Here is a 25,873-nt window from a genome sequence, read left to right as displayed (position 1 = left end):
ATTTCCATGGAAAGAAGGGCGGTTAGATGTAAAAATGAAGAAGATGGGAATTTTTTTTATGTAAGTGGTATATGATAAGATCTGATACAACAACTTGATCTAACGACTCTTATTCGTGGTCCACCGTGAAACCACTTAGTTGATGGTTCACCTTAGACGCCGCCTTAATTCAATTTTAAAATCATAAAATATAATTTGAATAAAATATTTCATAGACTCTCATAAAGATTTTTTATATTTTTTATCCAAACAATAAATTTTGTCCAAATTATTTTACATATTCTGGCTAAAATAACTAATCCAAACATAATCTTAAAAAATGTCTTCAATTTTGTTATATTCATAAATTTGTTGAAAGATAGTTTTGCATTTCTTGTGATTCTCTTAAACTTAAACTTAAAGTTTAATCTTTGCAAAAAATTTGAATTCATTTGTGTTTGTGTTCTCTTACCTTATCAAATTCTACCAATACCAAGCATCTCTATGAAAATTTAGAAAGAAGCTGTAAACTCTAACAAAACTTTCAAGATGGAAAAAAAGTATAAGCAATTTCATTATATAAGAATGGACATTATAAATAAAACTCAAGCATGAACTAACCAAAAGAACAATAAACCAAACAAACTCAAACCATTCAACACAACAATCACACAAAAAAAAACACATTTCATATACACCAAAGAAACAAGAATTAAGGTTTATGTTATCTACAACCTTATTGCTCCAAATCTTCCTTTTGACTTAGAATGTTTGTTTCTGACAGAAAACTCAGAATGCATGTCAGTGAAAAACTTGTCCACAATATCTAAATAAACCGGACTCTTAAGACGAGAATAGTAATGAAGTGCTTCTTCTATATCAAGAACTTGTTCAACATCACCTGAATCATTCATCTCCAATTCCTTCATCTTCAATGCCAATTCATGAACACCTTCATTCTTGTTCTTCCCTTTGTTCCTCTTCTTCTCCTCTGTAGTGTTCTTTTGTGGACTTTGTTTAACAAAGGTCACATGTTTTACATTACTTGTTGCAGTTGCTGCAGCATCCTCGGGTGGTTTATTCTCGATGTTTCGATTCATTTTGTTGAGATCGGATTGAAGAATATCGTAAAACTCGTTGTAGAATTGATCGCTTGTGTATGTTGTTCTTGCACTATTGTTGTTACTTCGACTTCGGCCTATGAATGGTTTGAAGGAAAGAGATCTGGGGAGTTTTTGGTATCCTCCAAAGATGAGACATTTGAAGTTTTTGAGTGTTTTTTGAAGTAAGAATTTGGTTTTTCGAATGCTGTCTCTTACAAGCATTTGTGGTTCTGTTCTGTTGTCAAGAGTGAAGATGGGTTGGTTTTCTTGTTTGTGTGTTCTCCAAGTTTGTCTTCGGTTTGATTTGATTATAAAGAGATGTTAGATGTTCCTAATGTTACCAAAAGAAAAAATCAATTGTACTATAAAGGGTTGTGTTGTATTTTTTGTCTATGTTTCAACTCTAGCTTTTAAGTTCAAAACATCCCATGCTCTTTGTCATTTTCAATCCTTCTCTCTTTCTTTTTTATTTATCATACATATAGATAGATATACATAAAATATATATTTTTAATTATATAAAACAGATATCTTCAATACGCAATTGCAAAGACTAATTCATCGAGTTTAAGACTGCGACAAAACTTTTTCTCAACAATTTTGATACTGCTATATTCTCAAGACTGAACATAAACTTAAAATCTTTCGTTAGATTTGACATGTTGGAGAAGGTTTAGATTTTTAAAGTTTGCTTATCTTAATAGCTCAAGTTTAAATTCTGCTAGATGTTAACGATCTTTGTGTTGAGTCAGTTCAAAAACTCTCGTTAAATAGATTGCTACTAGTTTTTTTTTTTTTTTTTAAACAAAAGAATTTTTTTAATGTAAGTAGATTATTTATACTATCAACCAATTATAAATTATTACTTGTAAGGTTTTAAAGATAAAAAGGTGAAAGTTCAATTATTATATGAGAGAGCAAAAGTATTTTAAGGTTGATGCACTTAGAGAATATTTTTCCCTAAAACTCATGGTTGTTCATATTTGGGTTAAAGATGATTAAGGAAAAGACTATGTAACATTGGGGGCTTTAGTATCTAATTTATCACAAACATTGTATTGTTTTTTTGACTAGGTGCTGTTTAAAGTGCTGTGGCATTGATTAAGATGCAAAGCTAAAGTAAAGGTTAATTGGTAGCTAAAAGGAAAAAACAATAACTTGTGCAATAACACCCTGCTAGCCAAATTTGAAACCTAAGAACCCCAAAATCAAATAGTCCTTAACTAATTCCTTCATAGGTCAATCTATGTTTTTTTTTTATCATCATCTTATACTTAAAAAATCACTTTAAATTGAAGAAAAAGTTCTTATAACTGTGAAGTCACATATTCAAACTCGAGGCACAATATTCAACCTAATAATATCAATTTTTGTCAGCTAAACCGAATTTTACAGGCAAATTGTTGACATAAGGTACGTAATATGTTAATTGTGATAAGTACAATGTCCCTAGGTTTTAATATGAAGGAGAAATTAATCATTCTTTATTTGTAATACATGTATGGTCCCCAATCTCTATAGTTTGGTTGGCAAATGAGAAAAAAGAAGTGGGAATTAATTATGATAAAGATAATGTAAGGGGCATTCCATTTTCTGTAGTGTGAGGTCACTTTCAGACAGTGCCCAGTTTTTAAGTCCTTCACCCACCTCTGCCCCAATTATAAGGCTCAAAGTGCAACAGACAGTAGTGCCATGTAACTTTTTCTTTTCTACTGATTTGTAGCAACTGACATAACTGTAGAAACATGAACACGGGTTGTATGTGATAAAAGTGCTTCTCTTTTTGCAAAAATTTAGCTGGATTGAGTGAGAAGGAATTTGAACATCAAAGTAAATGATCAGCATTTGATTTCTGACTTTTGCTTATGAAAAAATTGAGCTGTGACATATAATCTATTGTGTGTGCTTGACATGTTTGATGTAGGAAGGATGCGACCAAAGATATTTCATAGCAATTTGTTAATAATATGGTAAATTAACATTATAGTTATTTTATTTTATTAGTAAGAAATTTATTTTTATTTTATTTAGTTTATTTTTCTATAGTAAATCACAACTTAAAAATATATGAAGTTGTTGTTCATAAAAAAAAAGAAAAAAATCTTAAAATCTTACAATTTTGGAATGAAGTTTCTATATCTCTTTGTTACTATTTTCTGAGATTTTTTTTATTCTCTTGAGAAGATAATTTAGCAAGTACCAACAAATATGTCTTTAGTGTTACCGATACTGGTTCCAAGAGTGTTTGGATTTTTTATTCTGATGTCATTCACAGAGTCGTCTCAAACTTTTGAGAGACCCTGTATAAGAAGTTGAAGTTATCTTCAATTGAATCGTGAAAATTTGTTAAGGGGCCCTATTTAAGCGGAAATTAGCAGTGGAATATATAACTGGAGGCCTTTTTTGCCATAGCTTAAACATGAAAAAATGTGAGGCCCTGTGCTGTAGGTCGCCTTGCACACCCTTAAAGACGGCCCTGGTCTTTCATCACATGACATTGTTTTTTTTAGGAATATATCTCCTTTTCACATTTTATATATTATTATTGCAGATGGTTATCCCACTCGGGTTGATGGGTTGTGGAGACATTGATCTTCAACCTTTTAAGCTCAAAGATGTGTTTCACGTTTCCAGTTTGTCAAACAACCTTATCTCTATTTGTAGGCTTACAAAGGATAATAATTGATCTTTTTTTTTATCCTCGTTGTAGTTTTTAGGATCTTGCAACACGGAAGACGTTGGAGTTGTTAAGGAACATGGGGGATTATACTATTTTTGATGCTGGAACTGATTATTAGGTGTTATGTTTAGCACTTCAATCTCAGTCAGAGTCATCTTTTGCGTCTCAAACATGGCTTCAATACAAGTGTCTTGGCCATCTTTCTTTTTCATTGAAGAAGTGTATGTTTCCATCCATATTTTCAAATCAATCTCTTGAGTCTTTTAAATGTGATAATTGTCAATTTTTAAACATAACCGAACTACTTTTTCTCTGAGTCTTACTAAAAGTGTTGAACCATTTGATCTTATTCATTTTGATGTTTAGGGATCAACCCCTTTTTTCAACATTTTCGATGGGAGATGATTTGTTTCTTTTATTGATAATTGTTCTCAAGTAACTTGAATTTTCTTGATGAATAATAAATCAGAATTACCATAATTATTTATTCAATTTTATAGTATGATGCAAACACAATTAGGGAAAAGTATTAAAAGAACGTGTTCTGTTAGTGGTAAAGTACTTGTCAATCACGATTTTTCCAATTTTACCAGTTAACAGGGTATCATCCATGAATTCACATGTGTTGACATCCCACAACAAAATGGTATCGCATAAAGAAAAAATTATCACTTACTTTTAGTCAGTTGAGCTCTTCTCTTCCAAATGTCTATTCCAAAATCATATTAGGGTGAAGCAATTTTGACTGCTACTTATCTAATTAATCGAATATTTTCATATTATAGGTTATGTTAGTCTTGTTGAGTATTTAATTTAACTTTTTCATTCTGCTTCTATGTTGCAGTGCTTCGTATCTCGAACATTTAATTATGTAGCTTTTGTCCATGTCCATAAACAGCATCGAACTAAGTTAGATTCACATTCTCTTAAATGTGTCATTGTGGGTTATCATCATGACAAAATAGGGTAAAAATGTTATCATCATCCTAAAGCTGAGTAGCTTGTTACTATAGATGTTAGCTTTCACAAAAATGTGTCTTACTTCACCTGTCCTATACCCCGGGGGGAGCATGAATGACTCTGACTCTGAGTTTAAGTTTCTAACCCTCATCCATAACTTTCCTAAAACACATTAATCGACTTTTGAGCCTAATTTGTTGTCTATTGAGAGTGAACCTACTCCTAATCATAGTTTTGAATCTACTCCTAATCTTATTTTGATTTCTTTATTGTGTCTGTTTTGCAAGAACCGGCACCTTCGGTACTAATTATAATGTATAGGAGAAAAAATAAATCTAATTTGCTCCAGAAACAACTTCAATCACCTAAACCAAAGGTATGTATTGAAAATTATTCTCCTATTGGGGATTTTCAAATTTTTGATACTTGTGATATTGATCTCAATAATTTACCCATGACTTTGAGAAAAGATAAAATATTTTATCCCTCAAAGTATATATATATATATATATATATATATATATATATATATCAATATGTTTCCTCTAAATATTTTTCCACGTAGTATTAAAGTTTTTGAAGTTATTGATCATGTGAGAATCTCATTATCTGTTGAACAAGTAACCCGTGCGTCCGCACGGGTTAATGTAACTCAGATAAAATGAAGTAAGTAATAACTTGCATTGAATCAAAATGTCACAATACATTAACCAAAATAAAGTTAGCCAACATGGAAGTAATATAAATAGTATTAGAATATTAACATTGTTTATAGATAAGGTTGTTTTACATGAAGACTTATAAAGAAAGCAAACCTTGAACTTGAAAAAAAAATGAAAAAAAGTTGTCATAAGGAAATTTAAAAAATAAATAAAAAATAGAGAAAGATATTAGTAAGTATACCTTTTAAAAAATCCAAAAAAAAAAAATTCAAATCAGAAAAATAAAATTTCAAGAATGACTTACTTCTTAGGTGTCTCTTTTTGGGTGGTTAATGGCTTTGACTATAGCAACATGCTAATCCTAATAATATAAATCAATTCAAATTGAAAACGATTCATCAAATGAAAAAAGAAAGATTGAACATCAACAAATAAATTTTGTCAACTTCTGCGTATACCACTTAAATCGAAAAACATAATGAAGACATGAAAAGCAAAAAAGTTACAAAAATTGAAATTCATATACAAGTAGAGTAATGAGTAATACCTGGTAAGATCAGTTAGCTATGCAGAATCCATAAGTCTTACTTTGAATGCTGTTGCAAAGAAACAATTTAAAGAAACATGCATTAAGGAAACATTGTAAGATCAGCAAGATCTGTTATCAATCTTTGATGTTAATACTCAGATGTAAATAACAACATGAAACCATGTATAATACTAACATACATCAACATCAAAAACACCAACAATACAAAAGGAAAGGAATCATGGCCTTTTTTATGAAGAATCAAAGTAAATTGAAAAATGATAATTGAAGATGATGATAATTGAAAAATCGAAGCAGACAAAGATGATGATAATTGAAAAATCAAAGCAGACGATGAAGAAAACCACAAACAACAGTTTAAAAAATGAAATTATAGAAATGAGAGACTAAGGAAGATATGGTAGCTTTTACTCTTCTAATAACGTGAAGAATAAACTTAATAGTGAATAATTGAAAGTGAGAGGTGTAACACCCGAAAAAATGATTATTTGCTTAATTTAGTCATCTGTGAGATTTATTGAAATTTTCGCGTTTTGGGACGATTTAGTCGGTATTAGTTCGGGATAGCGAATCGATATTTAGTCAAGAATTTTAATATTTTTAGTATTAGAAATATTAATAAGTTAATATTTAGCGTTTTGGGAATATTCCGAGTAAATAAGATTAGACCGTAAATTGGAAGTTAAGAGCTAGAAGGGGGTATGTGTTAATTAAATTAATTGGGCTGATTTGGTTTGGAGGTATGTGTTAGAAATCGCGGGGCATTGGAGGTTATTACCTAGGTTCCCAAATAATCTCAGTAGCATCACATTGAGAAATAAAAGAGTTGCAGAAGAGGAAAATAGGAGAACCAGTGCATACGGGGGAATTCCATATCAGAGTGATTTTGGAGATTTTTGGTCGGGACGAATTAGAGCAACCTTTGATCCAAAGGTAAGGGTGATATTCTTGCTCTATAAACGGGGACATGATAGATCGTATGTGGGTTTGGGAAATTTATTATCTCTGTTTGTGTGTAGGATAATCGTTTAATTTTGTACCAGTGATGTTAATATTGATAGATTGATGAAAATAATGGTTATGTGAAACTGTTGGTGTAGTTGGAAATTAATGTTGCAGGGAGTAAATCGATGGAGTCTGGAAGTTAATTGAATTAAATTATGTTGGTGTATTATTGTTAATCCGGTATCAATTAGAACCTGAAACCTGTATTGAAAAAGAAAGGAGAATTTAGGGACGTGGCCCTGTGGACAAGGGGTGGGTACCCCCAGTTAAAAGAAACGAAAAAAAAGAAAGTAATGCGAGGGCGGGGGTCCCATGGACAAGGGGTGGGCGCCCCATCCCTGTTGAAAAAAAAGGGGGACGAATGTCCCTAAGCTAATGGAAAGGGGTGGGCGCCCTAACCTTAAGGTGTGGGGGCCACAATAAAACAAATTAGCATAGTTTTATTATTTAGTCACAGATTCATAATAAGTTGATAATACATGACCCGTAGTAACTTAGCAATACTGTTAAACTGAATTTAAGGGTAATTGAAGGGGAAATCAATTGAGTCGATTACAGTATAATGATTAGGAGTCAGTAGCAGAAATGTCAAAACAGTAGCAATAGATTTTCAAAAATGCTAAAACTATAATATTTAGTAGATAGTGAGATGTCAATAGCAGAGCTGGAATTTTGATAACAGAATGAATTTTGGATGCATGGAATTAAATATAGCAGTCTAATAAAATTAATAGAAGTCATATAATAATTGCTAGTGATAGCAGTGAACGAAAGAATACCGAATTAGCCGGATTAGCGAATTAAGCGGTAAAATTAGTTATCCAAAATTAATTGAAAATTGTCGAGGTAGTTCGTATATGTTAGTAGGTGATTGTGACTGGCTTGTTTTGGTGAATTATCACTACAACATTTTTCCTCTTTGACAACAATTGAAAAATGTTGCCAGAATTGAGAAAAATGTTGCCTAAAAGAATAGGGGACGTTTTCCGACCGTCCTCTGTGCGAGCGTTGCCTATTGTTTAAGGGGACGTTTTTTTTGCTTTCTGGGCACACTTTCGTAAAACGTCCCCTAAGCTATATCAAAAGGGGATGTTTTTCTATGACATTTTAGGCAACGTTTTTAAGGTGTAGCTAATAAGTACAACAGTTAAAAATCGTCCCCTAAAAGTGGTAAAGTGGAGATATTCTATGGGGACAGTTTTCAAATGTTGTCATATATGAGAAATGTTCCCTAAAAAGGACTAATAAAAAAGCTTAAGAAATGTTTCTATAAGCTACTTAAATTTTTTTACCATATATTTTATTAAATAAACTATTCAAAGAATTGCATCGAGCATAAATCGTATGTACCACAAATATTCTGTTAATAAAATGTTCAAACATTAACTCAAATGTCTAGCACCACTTAATACTATAAGTTAACACTTAGAAGTATAAGTCTAGCAAATAACAAAATACATAACATCTTTAAGCTTAATGCTTAAGTACAAGCCTAAAACAACATCCAACTCATTTAAATTTGTCAAACTCATCGTTATCTCCATCCTCTTCACCACCTATGTCGTCCTTTTGAAGTTCATCACCTATTTCATCCTCATCATTTAAGTCGTCCTCTTGAAAATCATCACTTAAGTCATCCTCTTGAAAATCATCACTTAAATCGTCATTTTCATCTTCTTCTTCACTGATATCTAGCTGCATAAGTAAATGATAACAAAATCAAGAACAATAGATGCGTGAAATCAACCAAATATGCAAATTGAAATCAAAATGTGAAGGAGATTCATGACAAAGAAGAATATATATATATATATATATATATATATATATATATATATATATATATATATATATATATATATATATATATATATATATATATATATATATATATATATATATATATATATATATATCACACTAAAATTTATCAAATAATAAACATGTACTCTATAGTTTTTGCTCATTGAAAACATTTCCATATGTAAACATCAATAAAATCATAAAAATTGGAGTTAAAAAAAAAAACAACATAAACAAAGAAGCAAGAACACAACAACGCCTAAAATACGACAAACACAGAACGTGTCGAAATTGGTTCTTCTATCAAAGAAGTTAATAAACTTGAATTGAATTATATGCTTCTTATGTACAACAAAGACATGGTATTACAAATAAATAACACATCAACGGAAAAGAACAGAAGACTAATTGATTTATATTTATATGGTTCTTAATTAGGAATTGTTCCACTCCATTGTGTGCTAAATATAATAAATGCATGTTTTTGAATATTCAATAAAGTTTCAGGTAATTGCCGTGAAAAAGATTGTACTAAAGAACCAAATAAGAAAGATTGCTAAGATTGAACAGCCGTATAGGTAGTTTAGAGAAAACATAATTGTAAGAAAGATCAATATGTTTAAGTGAAGTGATATTGGCGTATTGAAGAAAAAACATCATTGTAAGAAAGATGAATATGTTTAAGTGAAGTGAAATTGGTACATTGAAGAGAAGGGATTGCGCTTTCAAGTAGGCAATTACACCCACCGGTGTCTGAACCGACTCGAAATTCAACTAGTATAATAGAAGAAAATATTATAGTCATGTGAAATTGTAGTTTAATACTACCATTTTACTTTACAGCTGCACATACATCAACCTTTTTTAAATGTCAAAAGTTGTCTATGCGTTATCAAATCTACTTTTTCAATTAAGCTTATCAACTTCATCATTTAAACTTTTCATCACATCATTCCACGCTCTCTCTTTCAAAATATTACAACTACAATTTCAAAGACTAAGGCTTTATTTGTATTAACAGTTTAATTAAGAAGCTATATCATATATATTAAATTATGCAATGTCATATAAATGTATAAGATATTTTTATATCAAAAGATAAAATCAAATTAGATTGTCTTCATATAAGCTAAGCTAATGGAAATAAGTTGAAAACAATTCATGGACATTTCGTTAACCGTTTTCACAAAAAGGTCTCTATCATATCTTTCCATTAGTAGGAATTTCAAATAAGTCTATCTAAATGTAAAATGACGATTCTCTCTGCACAAATAAAATATCTAGCAAGTTTTTCACATCACTTAAGACAAAACATGGAGTGGAGAATAGAAGGAATGTCTGAAATTTAGAACTCACCAGAAACTGACTCTGAATTTGCTCAAAATGTGAAATAAATTGCTCGTTTGGCGGTGGAAGCTCTGTTTATAGCGTGAACCTGTTTTTACGTTTTGTTCATGAAATTGATTTTTATCCAACGTTCACAATCAAACATAAGAAGCTAAATTACATTAAAAAAAAATCAGAAACTAAATTACAAAAAAAATATTAATAAATTCCATCAAATACTAAAATAAATCATACGTTTAACGAATTTGAATGTTGCAAAAACATACACGAAACCATAGAGTCATCCTAAAAAATTGAATAGTTTAAAGACACGCTCAATCTATTTGCTTCAAGAAATAAACCATACACACTTGCTAAGAACTTGTATGTGTGCAGACAATTCCACTTAACTTTCAAAGTTTATAAGTATAACTTTTATTTACACTAAACTCATATTTTTTTATCATATACTGACCCCCATAAATTGACTAACAATTAATCTTTTTCATTCTCTCCTAATTTAACTACACATCTACCCACCCTGATAGAGAAACAGGACACAGTTGCAATAAAACAAATCACATATACCAACCCAAATCAAAAACAAATCAAACAAAATTAACATCAATGAACACTACAACCCTATAAGGGAATTAGTCATTTAAGGTATTATAAGGCTAATAGATGAACACTTACAAAAAAAGTAGAAATAAGATGACAGCAATCGAGCAGGCAGCAACACAGCAACACAACAAGATGATACCAATTGAAGTAACTTGGTGGTACTGATGACTTTAACACCAAGGTTTTGGAAGAAAGATTGGTTAAAGCACAAGTCATGTTTTAAGAGGGTAACTCATCCATGCAACATGAGCAATCCAATGACGGTAATACAACACGACGCAACGATGAATAGCGACATGGGCAAGAAACGCAAGGAGCAATAACAACGAGAGTCTTTGAGATTAGCTTCAACGGCGTTGGTCATTAGTGATTAGCTTCGGCGGACTCGTTTTTTTAGGGTTCCCACAGCAGAAATCCCTTTTCCTTTGTGACTATTCTTTACTTTTCCTAATTGAACCGGTTATGACGTACGATAATAACATTTTTTTAATTTTTAAATAATTTGTTACATTAATCTTTTTTTTTGGCCAAGTTGAATGAATTTTATTTATACTAACTGTTTTATTAATTTTTTAATAATCTAATTTTAGAATAAATATTTTTTTATTATAATAAATATATTCTATGATGTTTTTAGGGAAAATTGCCGCTTCTTTTTTGTTAAAAATTTTATGCAACATCTGAAAAATGTACCTTTTTGGCAGGAGTATTGTAACAATTTAAAATTGTTCCCATAAGTATTTAAGGGGACATTTATACGTTATTGTCAAAGATAAAATAAGAAAACGCTTGAAAATTGTTCCTAGAAGTATTTTAGGGAACATTTGTGACATGTTGCGAGATTTGTCTCGGCAACAGCAAAAAGTGTTGCCTAATTTAATTTTAGACAACAATTTACACATGTTGCATAAAAAAGTGTTGCTAGAAGCTATAAATGTTGTAGTGTATGTTGAGTACGTTGTGTTGTTATTTTCTCTGTGATTTATCAGCGATGTATATATTGTTGTTGTTGCGTGCGAAGTTGTAGGATGTTTCAGTGACGATGTTTACCTTTATTTATTGGATAAAGAAATTTTGGTGATATAGGCTTATGCCTGGCGACGTGGATTTGTTGTTTATGTGGTGTGACACGCACTATCGAGTTGCATTACATTGCATATTTTAGCGACGGGATGGATTGGCAACTGTGACGTAAACTTATGCCTGTTGAAATGCCTCTAATTATTGGCAATTGGCGATGGGGGCTGAAGCCTTGGGTACCACATGCATATTGCATATGTCGTGTCTCATTCATTGATTTGTTGTGACGTTTTGTGAAATATTGTGATTTTATTTTTAAATAATTTTGGTGGAAATTGTGAATTGAGATATATTATAACTTGAACCGTAATATACTTTTTATCATGATTTCGTTTATATTGTTTGATATCTCACCCTTTACTTGTTTTCGCAGTTGCCTATATATTGGTAACGTGCAGATAATGATTGTGAATGAAGACTTTGTTGTCGTGAGTTCGAGTCGGTTGTCGCTCTGATACGTAGCACTCGGGGGGAAAAGCGAATATTTTCTTTAATTGTTCAATTTCTGAATTTTCATTATGTTTTGGTTTGGTTTATACATTAATGTTAAATTGGGGAAGATGCTATGATGATGATACTAAAGTTTGGTGAAGTTTTATGAATTCCGCTGCGAAGTTATTTTAATTGATGAAGTGTTTTGAGGATTAATTTAATTGTCCGTTTATGTTAATGTGTTATGTATCCGTGTGAAAATAAGTAAACTGTGAATGATTTAAATGACGAAATGTAATATCCCAATGTGTATTGTTTTCGTGAATTTTTATACTCTGATTTTCCGCACAACTTATCGGGTAGATTTGGGGTGTTACAAGAGGTAGATGTAGGAGAGGAGAGTCGAAGGGAGGGGATATTTATAATGAAATGTGTTTGGTTTAATTTTTAGGAGGGGAGAGTAGGGGAGGGGAGCAAAATCCCTCCAAATCACACTTTTTGTGTCCCCCCGAATCGGGGGGATTCAGAGGGGAGGGGAGGGAATGCGAATTTTTATATTTATTAAATTAATTTATTTACTGAAATATTATCAGTTTTATTTTTATTATTTTCTTTCATGTTCCTGCTTTTCTTTTTTGTAATTTTTCTTTATTATTGTGAGATATTGGATCGAACTCTAGTATGGTCGAAGGGTAGCTTCTTGGTTCGACAGGATTAAGCATGTAGTCGAAGGTTGTTCACATGCTTGTGTCGAAGATGCTAGGGTCGTTAGCATGTTAAATTTGGTTTTAGTGTTTAAACCCTAATTTGTTAAGTTAGCTTGTTTATTAAGTTGACTTGTGTAATGGGCCTTGTGGAAAAAGCCCATTAGTTGGTGTCATACCCCAAAATTTGCCCACATTTTCAAAAAAAAAAAAGAAAAAAAATTCGAAATTATTTTCAAAATTGGATTTTTATAAAATCTTGGATTCATTTACATTGACATCCTGAATTTTATAAATATCCAATTTAAAGTCTATTTTAAAATATAATAGTTTACTCTTAAATTGTTATATTTTAAATAGCAAAATGTTGATTGATGTTTCTTAAACTTTCAATTGGCTTTTTATTTCGAATAAGTAATATAGCACAATTGGTAAGGAAGTAAAGTTTGCAAGTATAGGGTCGCAGGTTCGAATCTCACTTCTAACATTTTTCTTTTTATTTGCTTCTAACTTTAGTTTTAATTTTATTTTCATTTTACATTCAAAAATCACAAAAAATGGCTCTTTTATTATTTTAATTTTTAATTTTCGTATTTATTATTTAAGCTTTTTTAAAATATATTTTTTTCAAATTTTTTATTTTTATTCATAAAATAATAAAAAAAAAAAAAAAAAAATAGATTAGCTTTTCTTACCTTTTTATTATGTTTTTCTATTAGTTTAATAATTTTTAGTTTAATAATTTTCTATTATTTTTAATTCTCATTTTTATAGTTATTATTGTCATTTTTTTAGATTAGATTTATATTTCTTTCTATAGTGTCTTTTGATTCGTATTATTACTATTGTATTATGTTTTTGATTTTTTTTTTTATTATAGTTAATATTTAGTCATTAGGAATATCAAGAGTTATTATTGTCATAAAATCAAAAAGAAGAAAGAATCAAATCATGAAAGTTTTTAAACAAGAGCAGTACTATATGGTGCGAAAAACATTTTCACGAAATTTCACGAAGCGGCACATGTGTTCGGAAATTGGCTACACTTTTGAAACATTGCTACTTGTAATTATTTTTTAATAAATAACAAACTAGATAAGTGGTATGATATGTATAATCATGGATTTGCAATGTATCTCATCACTTTTTTCTATGCGGTTATTTTCATCTACTCTTTTGACATCTGTATTGTGTTTCTTTATAGGAGTATTGTTATTGGCAATGATGTAATTAATTATATCTTGCATTCATATGGTTCTACAATGAAGTGAAAGTGAGAGTAATTGAGCTTTGTAACAATATTCGTATGGTTTTCACAAATTTCTGTTCGTGCTATTAAGCATTTTCCTTTAAACAATACAAGACAAGTGAATGACAAGAATCATCAAAATATTGAAGGGAATTAATCACGGGGACAAGGTTCTTGATGTCAATAACTTGGTTTGTTTAATTCCATTTGTGACTGAGTTTTAAGACTATAAGAAGGAGTTGCAAAATAATCTGAAAGGGGACCAATTCCACTCACTAACCTCTCCCACGTACACCCTGTATTCACCTACTACCAACATTTAGTATTCACATCTAACAATTTCACAGTTTCTGCTCTAATTTTTCCACGCCTTCTCAGCTCCCTAAACAATTTTTTTTTTACACTAACTACATATCCAATCCTCATCACCCTCATATTACTATCAACCTTCAAATTCATCTCACTCAATAAACAACAATATCTCTCATCATTCTTTAAATAATTTATATCCAGTCAAAACAACAATTAAAGCAAAAGACACAAATATAACTTGTACAAATTATTTTGTTTCCTTTTCTTGTTGTTGCAGAAAATAGAAGAAAAAGAAGAAACCGATCCGACCACCTCACCGATCCGCCAACGCCCCTGTCATCATCGTCTAGAGAAAATTGGTTTAAGTTATGAGATGGGTTGTGTTTTGAAGAGCAGGATCTAAAAATATGTATGCTTATGCTTCTTGTTGTGTGGATGTGAGAGGAAGAGGAAAAGAAAGTGGTTACCAAGAAAAGGATAATATCCTGATGAATGAAACAAGGGCTGCGCCCTATAACATCCACCCATTTTATTTTATTTTTTTTAATTTTTTTTAACATTTTTAATTGCTTAGTTTAATTATGGGTTTAGTGGTTCTATCATTTCATTTTACTGAGTAAATCCCAATTTTAACTTAACACAAAAATAACATAACATGTCCTTTAATCTAATTAGTTTAGTTAGGTTATTATTTAATTAAATTATTTAAATTAATTTGTGAATATTTTAACGAAACTTGTGTATACATTTTTTATATGAATCTTGTAAATAAATCTTACCCTGGTATATAATCCACATTGCACATTTACATAAATCACTAATCAAAAATAAAATACAAAGTATTTTGTCTAGTTTAAATTAGTTAGATTTTTATTTCTTATATAAAAAAATCTTATTGTAGTTTATTTTCTCTTTAAAATTCAATATTCATTTTTTTTATTTAATTGTTAATATTTTTTTATTATCTCTCATATACCATTTTTTATACATATTTGTATTAACTTTTTTTTTTTATTGCGAGGTACCACACTTGAGACTCTGGATATTTACCTGCTGCATATATTTGTCTATTTATTTTCTCGTATATTTTTAAATATTATGTATCTGCTCATGGTTTGTAATAGTTTTAATTAGGATTTTAATTCCTGCACCTCCTATTATGTATCTCTCCCGAAGCCATGTAATAGTGTAGGAACCTTTACCTTTCCGCACTTTATTTTCTGTACATATTTAACTGCTAGTAATTAGGATTGTATGGCAAGATAACGGAATCAAACGCTAGCTAACCTAAAATACAAGATTAAATTATAATCGAATCCAACACACTTGCACTCACTCACCCTTAAGGTACGCCCCTCTTGGTTGCCTTCGATTAAAGGTCGTATCCCTCGAACGTAGAGGTACCAATTAGCAAAGTCCCCCGATTTAAAGATCATTGCAAAGATCATAAGTCCCTCGATGACCCGCGATGTCGCCTCGATAATATGATCTAGTCCCTCGAGTGGTTGCCTACAAAACAATGATTGTCCCTTCGAATATTGCTAAAGGTACCTCTACCTGTTGCCTTCAACGACCATACGATGACCCTTCGATGTCCCGAATACGTCCAATATAACAAGGATTTCCTGCTTCTATATAGTATGGATAATCCTGGGAATCGTAAAAAGCATAGAAAAAGACTAGTTAATTAGGGTAGTTCTCGTAACCTGCCTAGCTCAATAAAAAACATCTTTTCAAAAACTTTTTCAAAGGCGAAGGCTACGCATTTACGCTAAAGTCCTTACGTCCCTCTTTAATTCAAAACAAACAAAACATGAGCTAAGCAAGTTAAGAGCCCGTAGAAAACTACGGATGAAAAGGGTGCTTGCACCTTCCCTTTTCATAACTTACCCCCCGAGCCCGTTTCTTTTAAAAAAGGGTCTTTTTCTGTACTTTTTACCCTTCCTAACATTGGACAAAATAAAAGTCGGTGGCGACTCTTGCTCACCGCAACATCTGTTGCTTATAAAAATAAAAGTCAGTTCACCGAGTTACAGAACTGGCGACTCTGCTGGGGATTTCTTTAAGAGGGGTTTACCTTAGGGCTTAGATCATTAATTTGTTTGTTTGTTTGTTTGTTTTACTTTTCATGGTTGCTTGGGAAATAAATGAAGGATGAATCCTATACCTGGATTCAAGTACACTTAAGATAGGAGTGGCATAGTCATGGCGACCTCTTTCACATATGTGGGAGATGAGTCAATATGAAGTTCACGCTTGAGTTAGGACTCCATAGATATATGCACACCTTTCTCAAATGAGGGAGGTCTATGTATGTAACTTTGGGTGCGCCGGAGCTCAAGGACCTTTAGTTACCCTTTAACCCATCTTGGCCTTTAGGAACGTAGTGGGGGGACTACTCTTGAAAAATGTTGAGAACTAGTCGCTACCCGATGCTACAATTCAGATAGGTCCTCTGTCAAAGTATCATTGCATGGTGCAAATGCATCATGTCCGAGGGTGCTTTAGAAGGGCTGACAATTCTGAATAACCTGGTAGAACCTGTTGCTGATTTCATCTCATCCTTAGAAGTACCTATTGGGGAAGGGTAATCACCTGGTCATACTCCATGCAAGCTGTAAACCTAAGGACTCTTGTGTGACATGTTTGTTATTTAACCACTTGATCTCCTTGCAGGTTTTGTTTGTAGGACTTACTTGTCCGTACTATCCTATGCTTTTACATAACATGCTGACTAACCTTTTTCAGGGATCTTAGGTATTTAGGACGCATAATTCCCAGGAACTGTTATGGAAGGACTATCAAGAGCCTAAATTTCTATCAAGGGGCAAGAGGATTTGTTTTCCTCTAGCCAGATGCTTTTCAAACTCAAAAATGCAGTAAACTTCTGTCAAGGGGCAAGAGGATTTATTTTCCTCTAGCCAGATGCCTTCAAACTCAAGGGTATAGTTCCTATCAAGGGGAAAGAGGATTTATTTTCCTTTAGCCATATGCCTTTAAACTCAAAAGTAACGTACCCCGAATCAGAGGCTATGACCCACTGGACATGGTGAGCTTGATTCTTATAGAAGGACGTCCAAGTATGCAAAGTCAAAGTTCTTCAGACAAAGCTGCTACCAACGGACAAGCTTCTCATCTTCTTACTATTTTATTCTCCCTAGAGCTGGACACTTGCAACTCTTGTGTGACTTCGTCAAAATCTTCTTCCTAGAAGTAATCTAGAGTAATCTGCAGTTTCAGATACTAGCAATTGGTTTGTCTCCCGCCCTGAGGCACTTGACCATTCGATTGATGATTGTCATCCGATCCAAGACAAGGTTCAAGACTTGATTGATGCAAAGGTCATCACATTCACACCTACAATCCAGATTTGAAGTTCTCCTTCGACTCAACAGATCTTCTGAAGCAATAAGTCCATACGGAGAAAATCTCCTCAACTCTGACAATCTCTACATCATCATGCATGTTCATACGTAGTCTTTCTTGTTTTGATTCAATACTGTTTATATGCAATACTTGTTTGTTTTTGAACTATAATAATGATGCATTGAATATGTTTGTCTTGAAAAAATTCATTCGCTCTCGCTCTAATATGTTTTTATTTGCTTGTGATACCAAACTCTCAGTGATAAAGCATGATGACTCTGAAGGGAGAATGACGAACGCATAATACCAATAATCTCAAATAGTGTGCTTTCGAGTAAAACCCTGTTGATGATGTACAGGCACTGTTTCAAATTCCCAAACACTGGAGATATAAGGAAGTTAATCCCTTTCCAACCCCTTTGAGCCTGGAAGTAGGAGTTTCTTTTCTATACGAAAAAACCCTCACATTTAACCTAGGGGCAGGGTAGTGTTCAGTTAACCTGATTGAGTGTTTAAAATTCAGTAGGAGCTCGCATCTAAGGATACAACAATGGTTATCCTTCAAAAGGTTGAGGAAAAGTCGAGACCACAATGGTCATCTCTCGCAATAGGAGGTTAAAATATGACGATACAACAACGACTATCATGCGTCAGCCAAGAAATGAGGCAGTCATTATCTCTCTAACGCATCAAAGACATCTTAGGATCATACGACTTATTCAAAAAAAAAAAAAAAAAGGAAAAAAAGAGGAGAAAATAAAGCCTGCTAAGTCAATAACTTGAGAACAAATGACTAAGGCAAAAGTTAGGGCATCCCGCTGGACTTCAAACTCAGAATTCAAAAGAATTTGTCCAGGCAAAAGTTAGGGAAACAAAAAAGATCCTCAACAAAAGGGGCAAATTCGTGTGTCTATAAATTCAAGATCGTGTGATCAGACGCCAAGAATAAAAGGTAAGTGACTGTCATGTCCAAACACCTTGTCGATTCCTTAATCGTCTCAAACTCCTCTTGAAGGATGAATGCTCGCGTCGAGTTAACTGAACTTAGGTTGGAGAACATCACGAAGGGGGTGGGCACCAATAAAATTTTGAGCCTATATATCTTTTTTTTTCTAAAACCATTAACCTGGCCACGTTACAACCCTCAAAAGTCCTAATTGAAGCAGGGTTAATTCGAAAGCATACTGTAACGAGGATACGGTAAACCGACTCCTAGGAGTTTTGCTAAACGCTTGAGTTGGTATCACACCATCTTTCAAAAAAAAATCGATGTTTTGACATCCTTTCAAAAAAATATTTCTTTTAAACTTCAAGACAAACATGAACTTTGCATTAGATTTATATTTCTCATACTAAACATTCTTTGCATATGAACAAGTACTTGACACCAGGAAAACTTCCATCATGAGCTGCAGATGAAAAGTTTAACCCTCTCAAGGGACAAGTTGTCTTCGGAACTCCGTTGAGTTCGAGCATGAACATCTCAAATTATAATCACCCTCAGGGTTACAAAAACGGTTGAAATACCCCATGGACTAAGCGTTCAGATATTCGGGGCAATCAAGCCAAGATTCAAAGGATCTCTCAAAACTGCTGAAATTACCAGGAGCCTTCACCCAAGCACAACTAGAATTACCTCCAACCCTGATCAACCAGAGGCATGATTCCTAAGTTCATGATACAGGGGCATGTTTCTTATGATAGCACGAATATCAGAAAGTCCCCCGATAGATAAAGCTGCAGAGACGTCTCGTACGCCCGGCTCAGTCAGTCAAAAGCTTGTATATACAAGGGGCATGACATATCTCATTCATCAGGGGCAATCAAGTCAAGATTCCGAGAATCTCTCAAAGATGCAAAAAACAATCAGGGGCATGTATCCAAGTAAATCTTAGTCTATTTCCAATCAACATGGGGCATTGTCCTGGGCCAATGATTACGAGGGGCATGACGCCCATAGTGCACATCTCATAAAGTCCTCGCGAGGCGAATCTTTCCGAAGTCCCTACTAACTGGGGCAAATCTATGCAAGTCCAGTTTGACAGCTTGATCAATACTCAGTAGGGTGTCCTAAATCGAATGGTAGTTACTACAATATTGGGGGCAATTTTCAAGACACCCATGTCTCCCCACAGAGCCGGGTTCACAAGATCATATCCCCACAGAGTAATCCTCAAAGAAGATATCTTTGAACATACTCGTCCCGACAAAGACATGGCTCCCCACTAGAGTTTACATCTTCAACACCACCGGTTCTCCGACACGTTGCTCTTCTCCAACATGGCTTACTAATATCTTTATCTCCATTCAGGGTACATCAAGTTACTGGTTATCCCCAAGCAAGAATCATAAATTCCCAGCTGAGCATCTTCAAAACAAGATCAGACATCAAAACCACAAAGGCATAGAGATTTATTTTCTCAATAAAGACAACATAAATCATATTCACATATCATATGGCATAAACATATTCATACATTGCATACATTACCTCATAATGAATTCATCCATAACATACAAAGTTTCTCTTTTATTCTGAGGGAATCATTACATAATACATGCATCATGACATTGCATAACTATACCTATTGCAGGATACAGGCACAGACAAATGAACAAAATCTCCAACTTTCCAAGATCTAATTCAGCTACTACGAATAGTACTGACACGGTCAACACTCGATCTAATTCATTTACCACGAACGGTAATGACACGGTCATTTTCAAAGATCTAATTCAGTTACTACGAACGGTACTGACACGGTCAACACTCAGAGATCTAATTCTATCATCACGAACGGTGTAGACACGATCAATGACAAACTAAGCCTAATTCAGCTACTACGAATAGTACTGACACGGTCAACGCTCGAAGATCTAATTCATTTACCATGAACGGTAATGACACGATCACTTTCAAAGATCTAATTCAGTTACTACGAACGGTACTGACACGGTCAACGCTCGAAGATCTAATTCATTTACCACGAACGGTAATGACACGATCACTTTCAAAGATCTAATTCAGTTACTACGAACGGTACTGACACGGTCAACTCCCAGAGATCTAATTCTATCATCACGAACGGTGTAGACACGATCACTGACCTTCCCAGTCTAATTCAGTTACTACGAACGGTACTGACACGACAAGAGAATCTAATTCTATCATCACGAACGATGTAGACACGATTATCTCTCTAAGATCTAATTCGGTTACTACGAACGGTGCTGACACGATCGACCTTTAAAGAGATCTAATTCTATCATCACGAACGAGGTAGACACGATCATCTTTTCGAGATCTAATTCAAGTATTACGAACGGTACTGACACGATCAATTCTCAAAGATCTAATTCTTTTACTACGAACAGTAATGACACGATCAACCATCAAACAACTACTTCTCAACACTTCAAGTTCAGATATAGTCTAACGTGAGACTCATTCTGACGTTCAAAAACTTATCAAGACAGGTGGCATCTTCAAGCCCATCTCCGCTAAAAACCCCTACATCCGCAAGGGCAAATTTCTTGGTATTCTAGTGTTCAATCCTCTTCCACCTTCAGATTCCGACTGGCACACAAGCCAATCTACATCCTCAGGTTTAAGAAGATTGAACAGGGGCAGCTGTCATACCCCAAAATTTGCCCACATTTTCAAAAAAAAAAAAAGAAAAAAAATTCGAAATTATTTTCAAAATTGGATTTTTATAAAATCTTGGATTCATTTACATTGACATCCTGAATTTTATAAATATCCAATTTAAAGTCTATTTTAAAATATAATAGTTTACTCTTAAATTGTTATATTTTAAATAGCAAAATGTTGATTGATGTTTCTTAAACTTTCAATTGGCTTTTTATTTCGAATAAGTAATATAGCACAATTGGTAAGGAAGTAAAGTTTGCAAGTATAGGGTTCCAGGTTCGAATCTCACTTCTAACATTTTTCTTTTTATTTGCTTCTAACTTTAGTTTTAATTTTATTTTCATTTTACATTCAAAAATCACAAAAAATGGCTCTTTTATTATTTTAATTTTTAATTTTCGTATTTATTATTTAAGCTTTTTTAAAATATATTTTTTTCAAATTTTTTATTTTTATTCATAAAATAATAAAAAAAAATAAAAAAAAAAATAGATTAGCTTTTCTTACCTTTTTATTATGTTTTTCTATTAGTTTAATAATTTTTAGTTTAATAATTTTCTATTATTTTTAATTCTCATTTTTATAGTTATTATTGTCATTTTTTTAGATTAGATTTATATTTCTTTCTATAGTGTCTTTTGATTCGTATTATTACTATTGTATTATGTTTGATCGTACCTGATCAGAAGAATCGTCGTAGGCTGCTCGGACTGGATCTTCTAGGAAGGAGGAGGAGGGGGGTGTACCTGCAAGGTACTCCAATGCCAAAGTAAGTTGACGAGCAAAGGAGCGCAAGTATTAGCTAAGAGTGAGTAAGAATTGAATACCTGACCCTCTAGTCAAAGAGGGTATATATAGCCCCCAGCGCTGGGCCATGATCTCGCTATTGGGTTGGATCCCCAAGCCCAACTAGGAGACTGCCAGGTTTCCTGAGCGGAAATATCGGAGGTGCGTGTACGCCCTCTGTCCTGGTTAACCGCTCCGAAGTCCAAGGGAAGACGCGGTCTTTTAGGAGCCACGTGGGATCCTAGTTACTCGGAGGGTTGGATATGAAAGAGCCCTGCGCGGAGCAGGGTCCTCGGCAAGGATGACGTCCGGGGGAGAGTTAACGCCGAGCGCGGTCGTCTGCTCCGGGTAGGGTGTTAGTGCCGAGCAAGGCGTGTCGGAAGGCCATGAACTATTCATGGGCCTCCGAGGCTTATTGGGCCGAAAGCGGTGTTGGGCCTAGCCTTGGCCCAGTCCAGAACAGGAGCCCCCCAAGTCGGAGTTTTCTGGTTAAGAAGCTGTGACTTTGCTTCTACGCTCGGACCCCCATTTCTCGTGATTGCTCGGTGGATCGGTCCTCGTTACATATACGCGCTCGGAGGAAAATCCAGTGGTGGGCGAAACGTCGCGCGTGGGAACCACGCGCTGACGTGGCATAGGCATTGATGGCCTAGGGTCTAGGAGGCGGCGCCTGTCAGGAGAGGTGACGCTTCGCCTTCCGAGCCTTTTTCCTATAAAAGGGGGCGAATTCTCTCATAAGGGAGTTTTCCTTTCTCTGTTTATCTGCTCGGCTTCGATCAAGGGTTCCTCGGAGAATAATTTCCCAGCTCGTTCATCATATCAAGATCGTTGCTTAGCGAAGGATTCTCCCCGGCCATCCACATCATGTCTGCAAGTAAGTTCGTTTAGCCTGTCGTTGCTTTACTATTTTTCATAGGATTTGTGTTTCGCTTTCGAGGTCTTCGCCATCGTTATCCTCCCCGGGTTATCTAAGCGATGCCCGGGGGTCAGCGTGGGTTGGCAGGCCGGAGTACGTTGGCGTTAAACTGCTTAAGATAAGCTTTCCCGTTGTCGTGTCATTTGTGAGTCCTCGGCTGACGAGCGTTGTTCCTCGATGGGGGTTTGGCCGGGGGCTCTGCTGCTCCTGCTCTACCCTTTCGCTTGCCTTGCGGTGGAAGGGTGGATTTGATGGACTATCGAATTCACTTCTCCCTTCTGCGTGCAGGTGAATCAGATTCGAGTGCTACCTCAAGATCCGGCTCGGACACCGACTCGACGACCAGTGACTCCGACAGCTCGACGGCAACTAGTTCCGACGTCGAAATTATTGAGGAAGGTGGCACTCCCTCGGCCGAAGGCGCTCACACGGGATCTCCTGGTTCGGATGCCGAGGGAGGGGTTTCCCCTATGCCGTTATTCAGTTATGAACATATCGTTGCGCCCGATTGGATAGCCGAGGAGGCTCTGTCCGTTGTTTCTCGGTACACCGGGTCTCTGGATGGGGCGTTTACAGAAATTGAGGTTCTGGGGGAAGGAGATCCGCCCAATTATCAAATAGGTTGCCCGTCTCCGGACGAACGCATATGCTCTCGGTTTGCCGGGGACGGATTTGCGATGTACGATTACGTGTTTAGGGAGCTCGGCTTCCGGTTACCTTTCTCTGATTTTCAGGTTTCAGTTATGGCGTTTCTATCTCTGGCGCCGTCCCAAATTCATCCGAATGCTTTTGCTTTTATGCGGGCATTTGAGATTGTTTGTGATTATTTGGGTATAGGCGCAACGTCTGCGTTGTTCGGAAGATGTTTTCGTGTTCAACGGCAGGCGTCAAACGGGCGGTACAGCTGGGTTTCGTTCAGGAACGCCGAGCGTAAACTCTTCGGAATGTATACTGATTCCGTGAAGGGTTTTAAGGATCGATACTTCGTTGTCCGCCCCCTAAGTCCAACGGCCTACTCTTCGGTGTCGGATATGGTGGCCGAGCGGGATGCCGAGGGGGAGATAGTGAGGGATGAATATGGGCAGGAAGTAAGGGAGTTCTGCACGACGTTTCCGTTTTTCTGGTGGAAGGGTCATTTTGCGTCTCCTCCGAAATACTACGCTTGGGAGGACGATGATTTGGATGATCAAGACCGGGAGTCATACTCGGTCCTCTGCAAATACGTAGATAGCTTTACCATGTCTCGTTGGGTGACGAGGAATGGAGATCCCATATTGAACGAGGACGGGGTGCCGATCACGGAGCAGCGGCCTATTAATACCAAGGCTTTGCTAGCTTGTCGGACTCCCGAGGAGACCTGGGCGTTGTTAGGTTGTGTCCATTCCCCTTGCTTTGTGATCTCTGTCCGGTATTTTGCTAACTTGTTTATTTTTCTTTGCAGAGGCTATGCCGGAGAAGGAGGATAATATCCTGAAACAGGCATTGGATGCGAGGAAGAATCAGAAGAAGAAGAACCAGGGAACCGGAGCTGGAGAGAACTCAGGCTCGGCAGGCTCTCCTCACAAGATTCATGTCGACGAGAGGTTATCCAAGAGATCTCGTCCTTCCGAGGGGGGACGTCCAGATCAGTCGAACCTAGGTCCCGGGCGTGCCTTCGTGTTGCCTTCTTGCTACAAGGATGGAGGCTATTTCGAGAAGTTCCCCTTGGTTACCTCACCGGACGAAGCTCGTCGGATCAGTGATATGGACCCCCCGTCCCTTCAGAAACAGTTGGCGTGCGACAGTGCCGCCGTGGTGAGGGTCTTGGAGATGGCCCAAGTGTTGGCCAGTGGAGGTTCGGGCTCGACCGAGGCCCTGAAGGAGGCCGAGGCGGCTAAGAAGGTGGCCGAGGACAAGGTGAAGGCCATGGAGACCGAGCGCAAGGAGTTGAGGAAGAAGGTCGACGCGGCCCTGAAGCAGAAAGACGCGGAGGTTGCGGCTGAGAAGAAGAAGCTGGCTGACCTTCGACTTGAATGGGCTCCCTCGGCTGACGAGTCGCCGGATGTGGCAGCTCTAAAGTCTAGGGCTGAGTTTGTGGAGAAGATAGAAAGCCTGAAGATAAGCCTGGCCGACATGGCCGACGTCGGTTTCGAGCGTGCTCTTAACCAGCCGAGGCTTCTGAACCCTGGTCTGAAGGAGGATAATGTCGGGCTCTCTTCGAGGATCGTGGATGGCGTGTTGGTGCCTGAGTCCCCGGGGAGCGAAGAGTAGAAAGTGTAGTTCCGGGCCTGCGTGTCCGTCTTTCTCGGCCTGCGTGCCATTCTTTTTGTTGGGCTATGCCCGGATTACTTTTGGGGGCCTGCGTGCCCGTCATTTTGTTTGTAACCTTTGGATATCGTCGACCAAGTTGGTCGGCAATTTTAATGTTTTATAATTCTGCTTGCTTATATCTGTTTATCTGCACTTTCGGTGTTATCGTTGTATGCTTGTTCTTTTTGATAACTTTCCTGCTGTGCTCGTATGACGAGATATTTCCCCTATACTTAGAGTATTTTGCGACTGTTCTAGGTAATTGACGACTTATGCTCGGGTACGCCGGATAGTCACCTGTATACTTGTGATATTATTGATTTTGTGGACTGTGCTCGGCCTAGATTGATTGCCCGGGCGTGTTGAGTACGGGCCGGGTGCGCAGAGCAGGTATG

At 35.6% G+C, this 25,873-nt stretch overlaps 1 protein-coding gene across 1 annotated transcript; it reads right to left on the bottom strand.

Annotated features, from left to right (window-relative positions):
• Positions 1 to 558: 558 nt before the first annotated feature.
• On the bottom strand, positions 559 to 1,492 carry LOC131648400 (uncharacterized). Its single transcript, XM_058918165.1, has one exon. It carries the CDS (start codon positions 1,302 to 1,304, stop codon positions 708 to 710), a length of 597 nt encoding a protein of 198 aa, XP_058774148.1. The 5' UTR covers positions 1,305 to 1,492; the 3' UTR covers positions 559 to 707.
• Between the last annotated feature and the right edge of the window lie 24,381 nt (positions 1,493 to 25,873).

This window comes from Vicia villosa, linkage group LG2 (assembly GCF_029867415.1).
Source record: "Vicia villosa cultivar HV-30 ecotype Madison, WI linkage group LG2, Vvil1.0, whole genome shotgun sequence".
Classification (NCBI taxonomy): Eukaryota; Viridiplantae; Streptophyta; class Magnoliopsida; order Fabales; family Fabaceae; genus Vicia; species Vicia villosa.
This window is presented reverse-complemented; position numbering and strand designations above follow the sequence as displayed.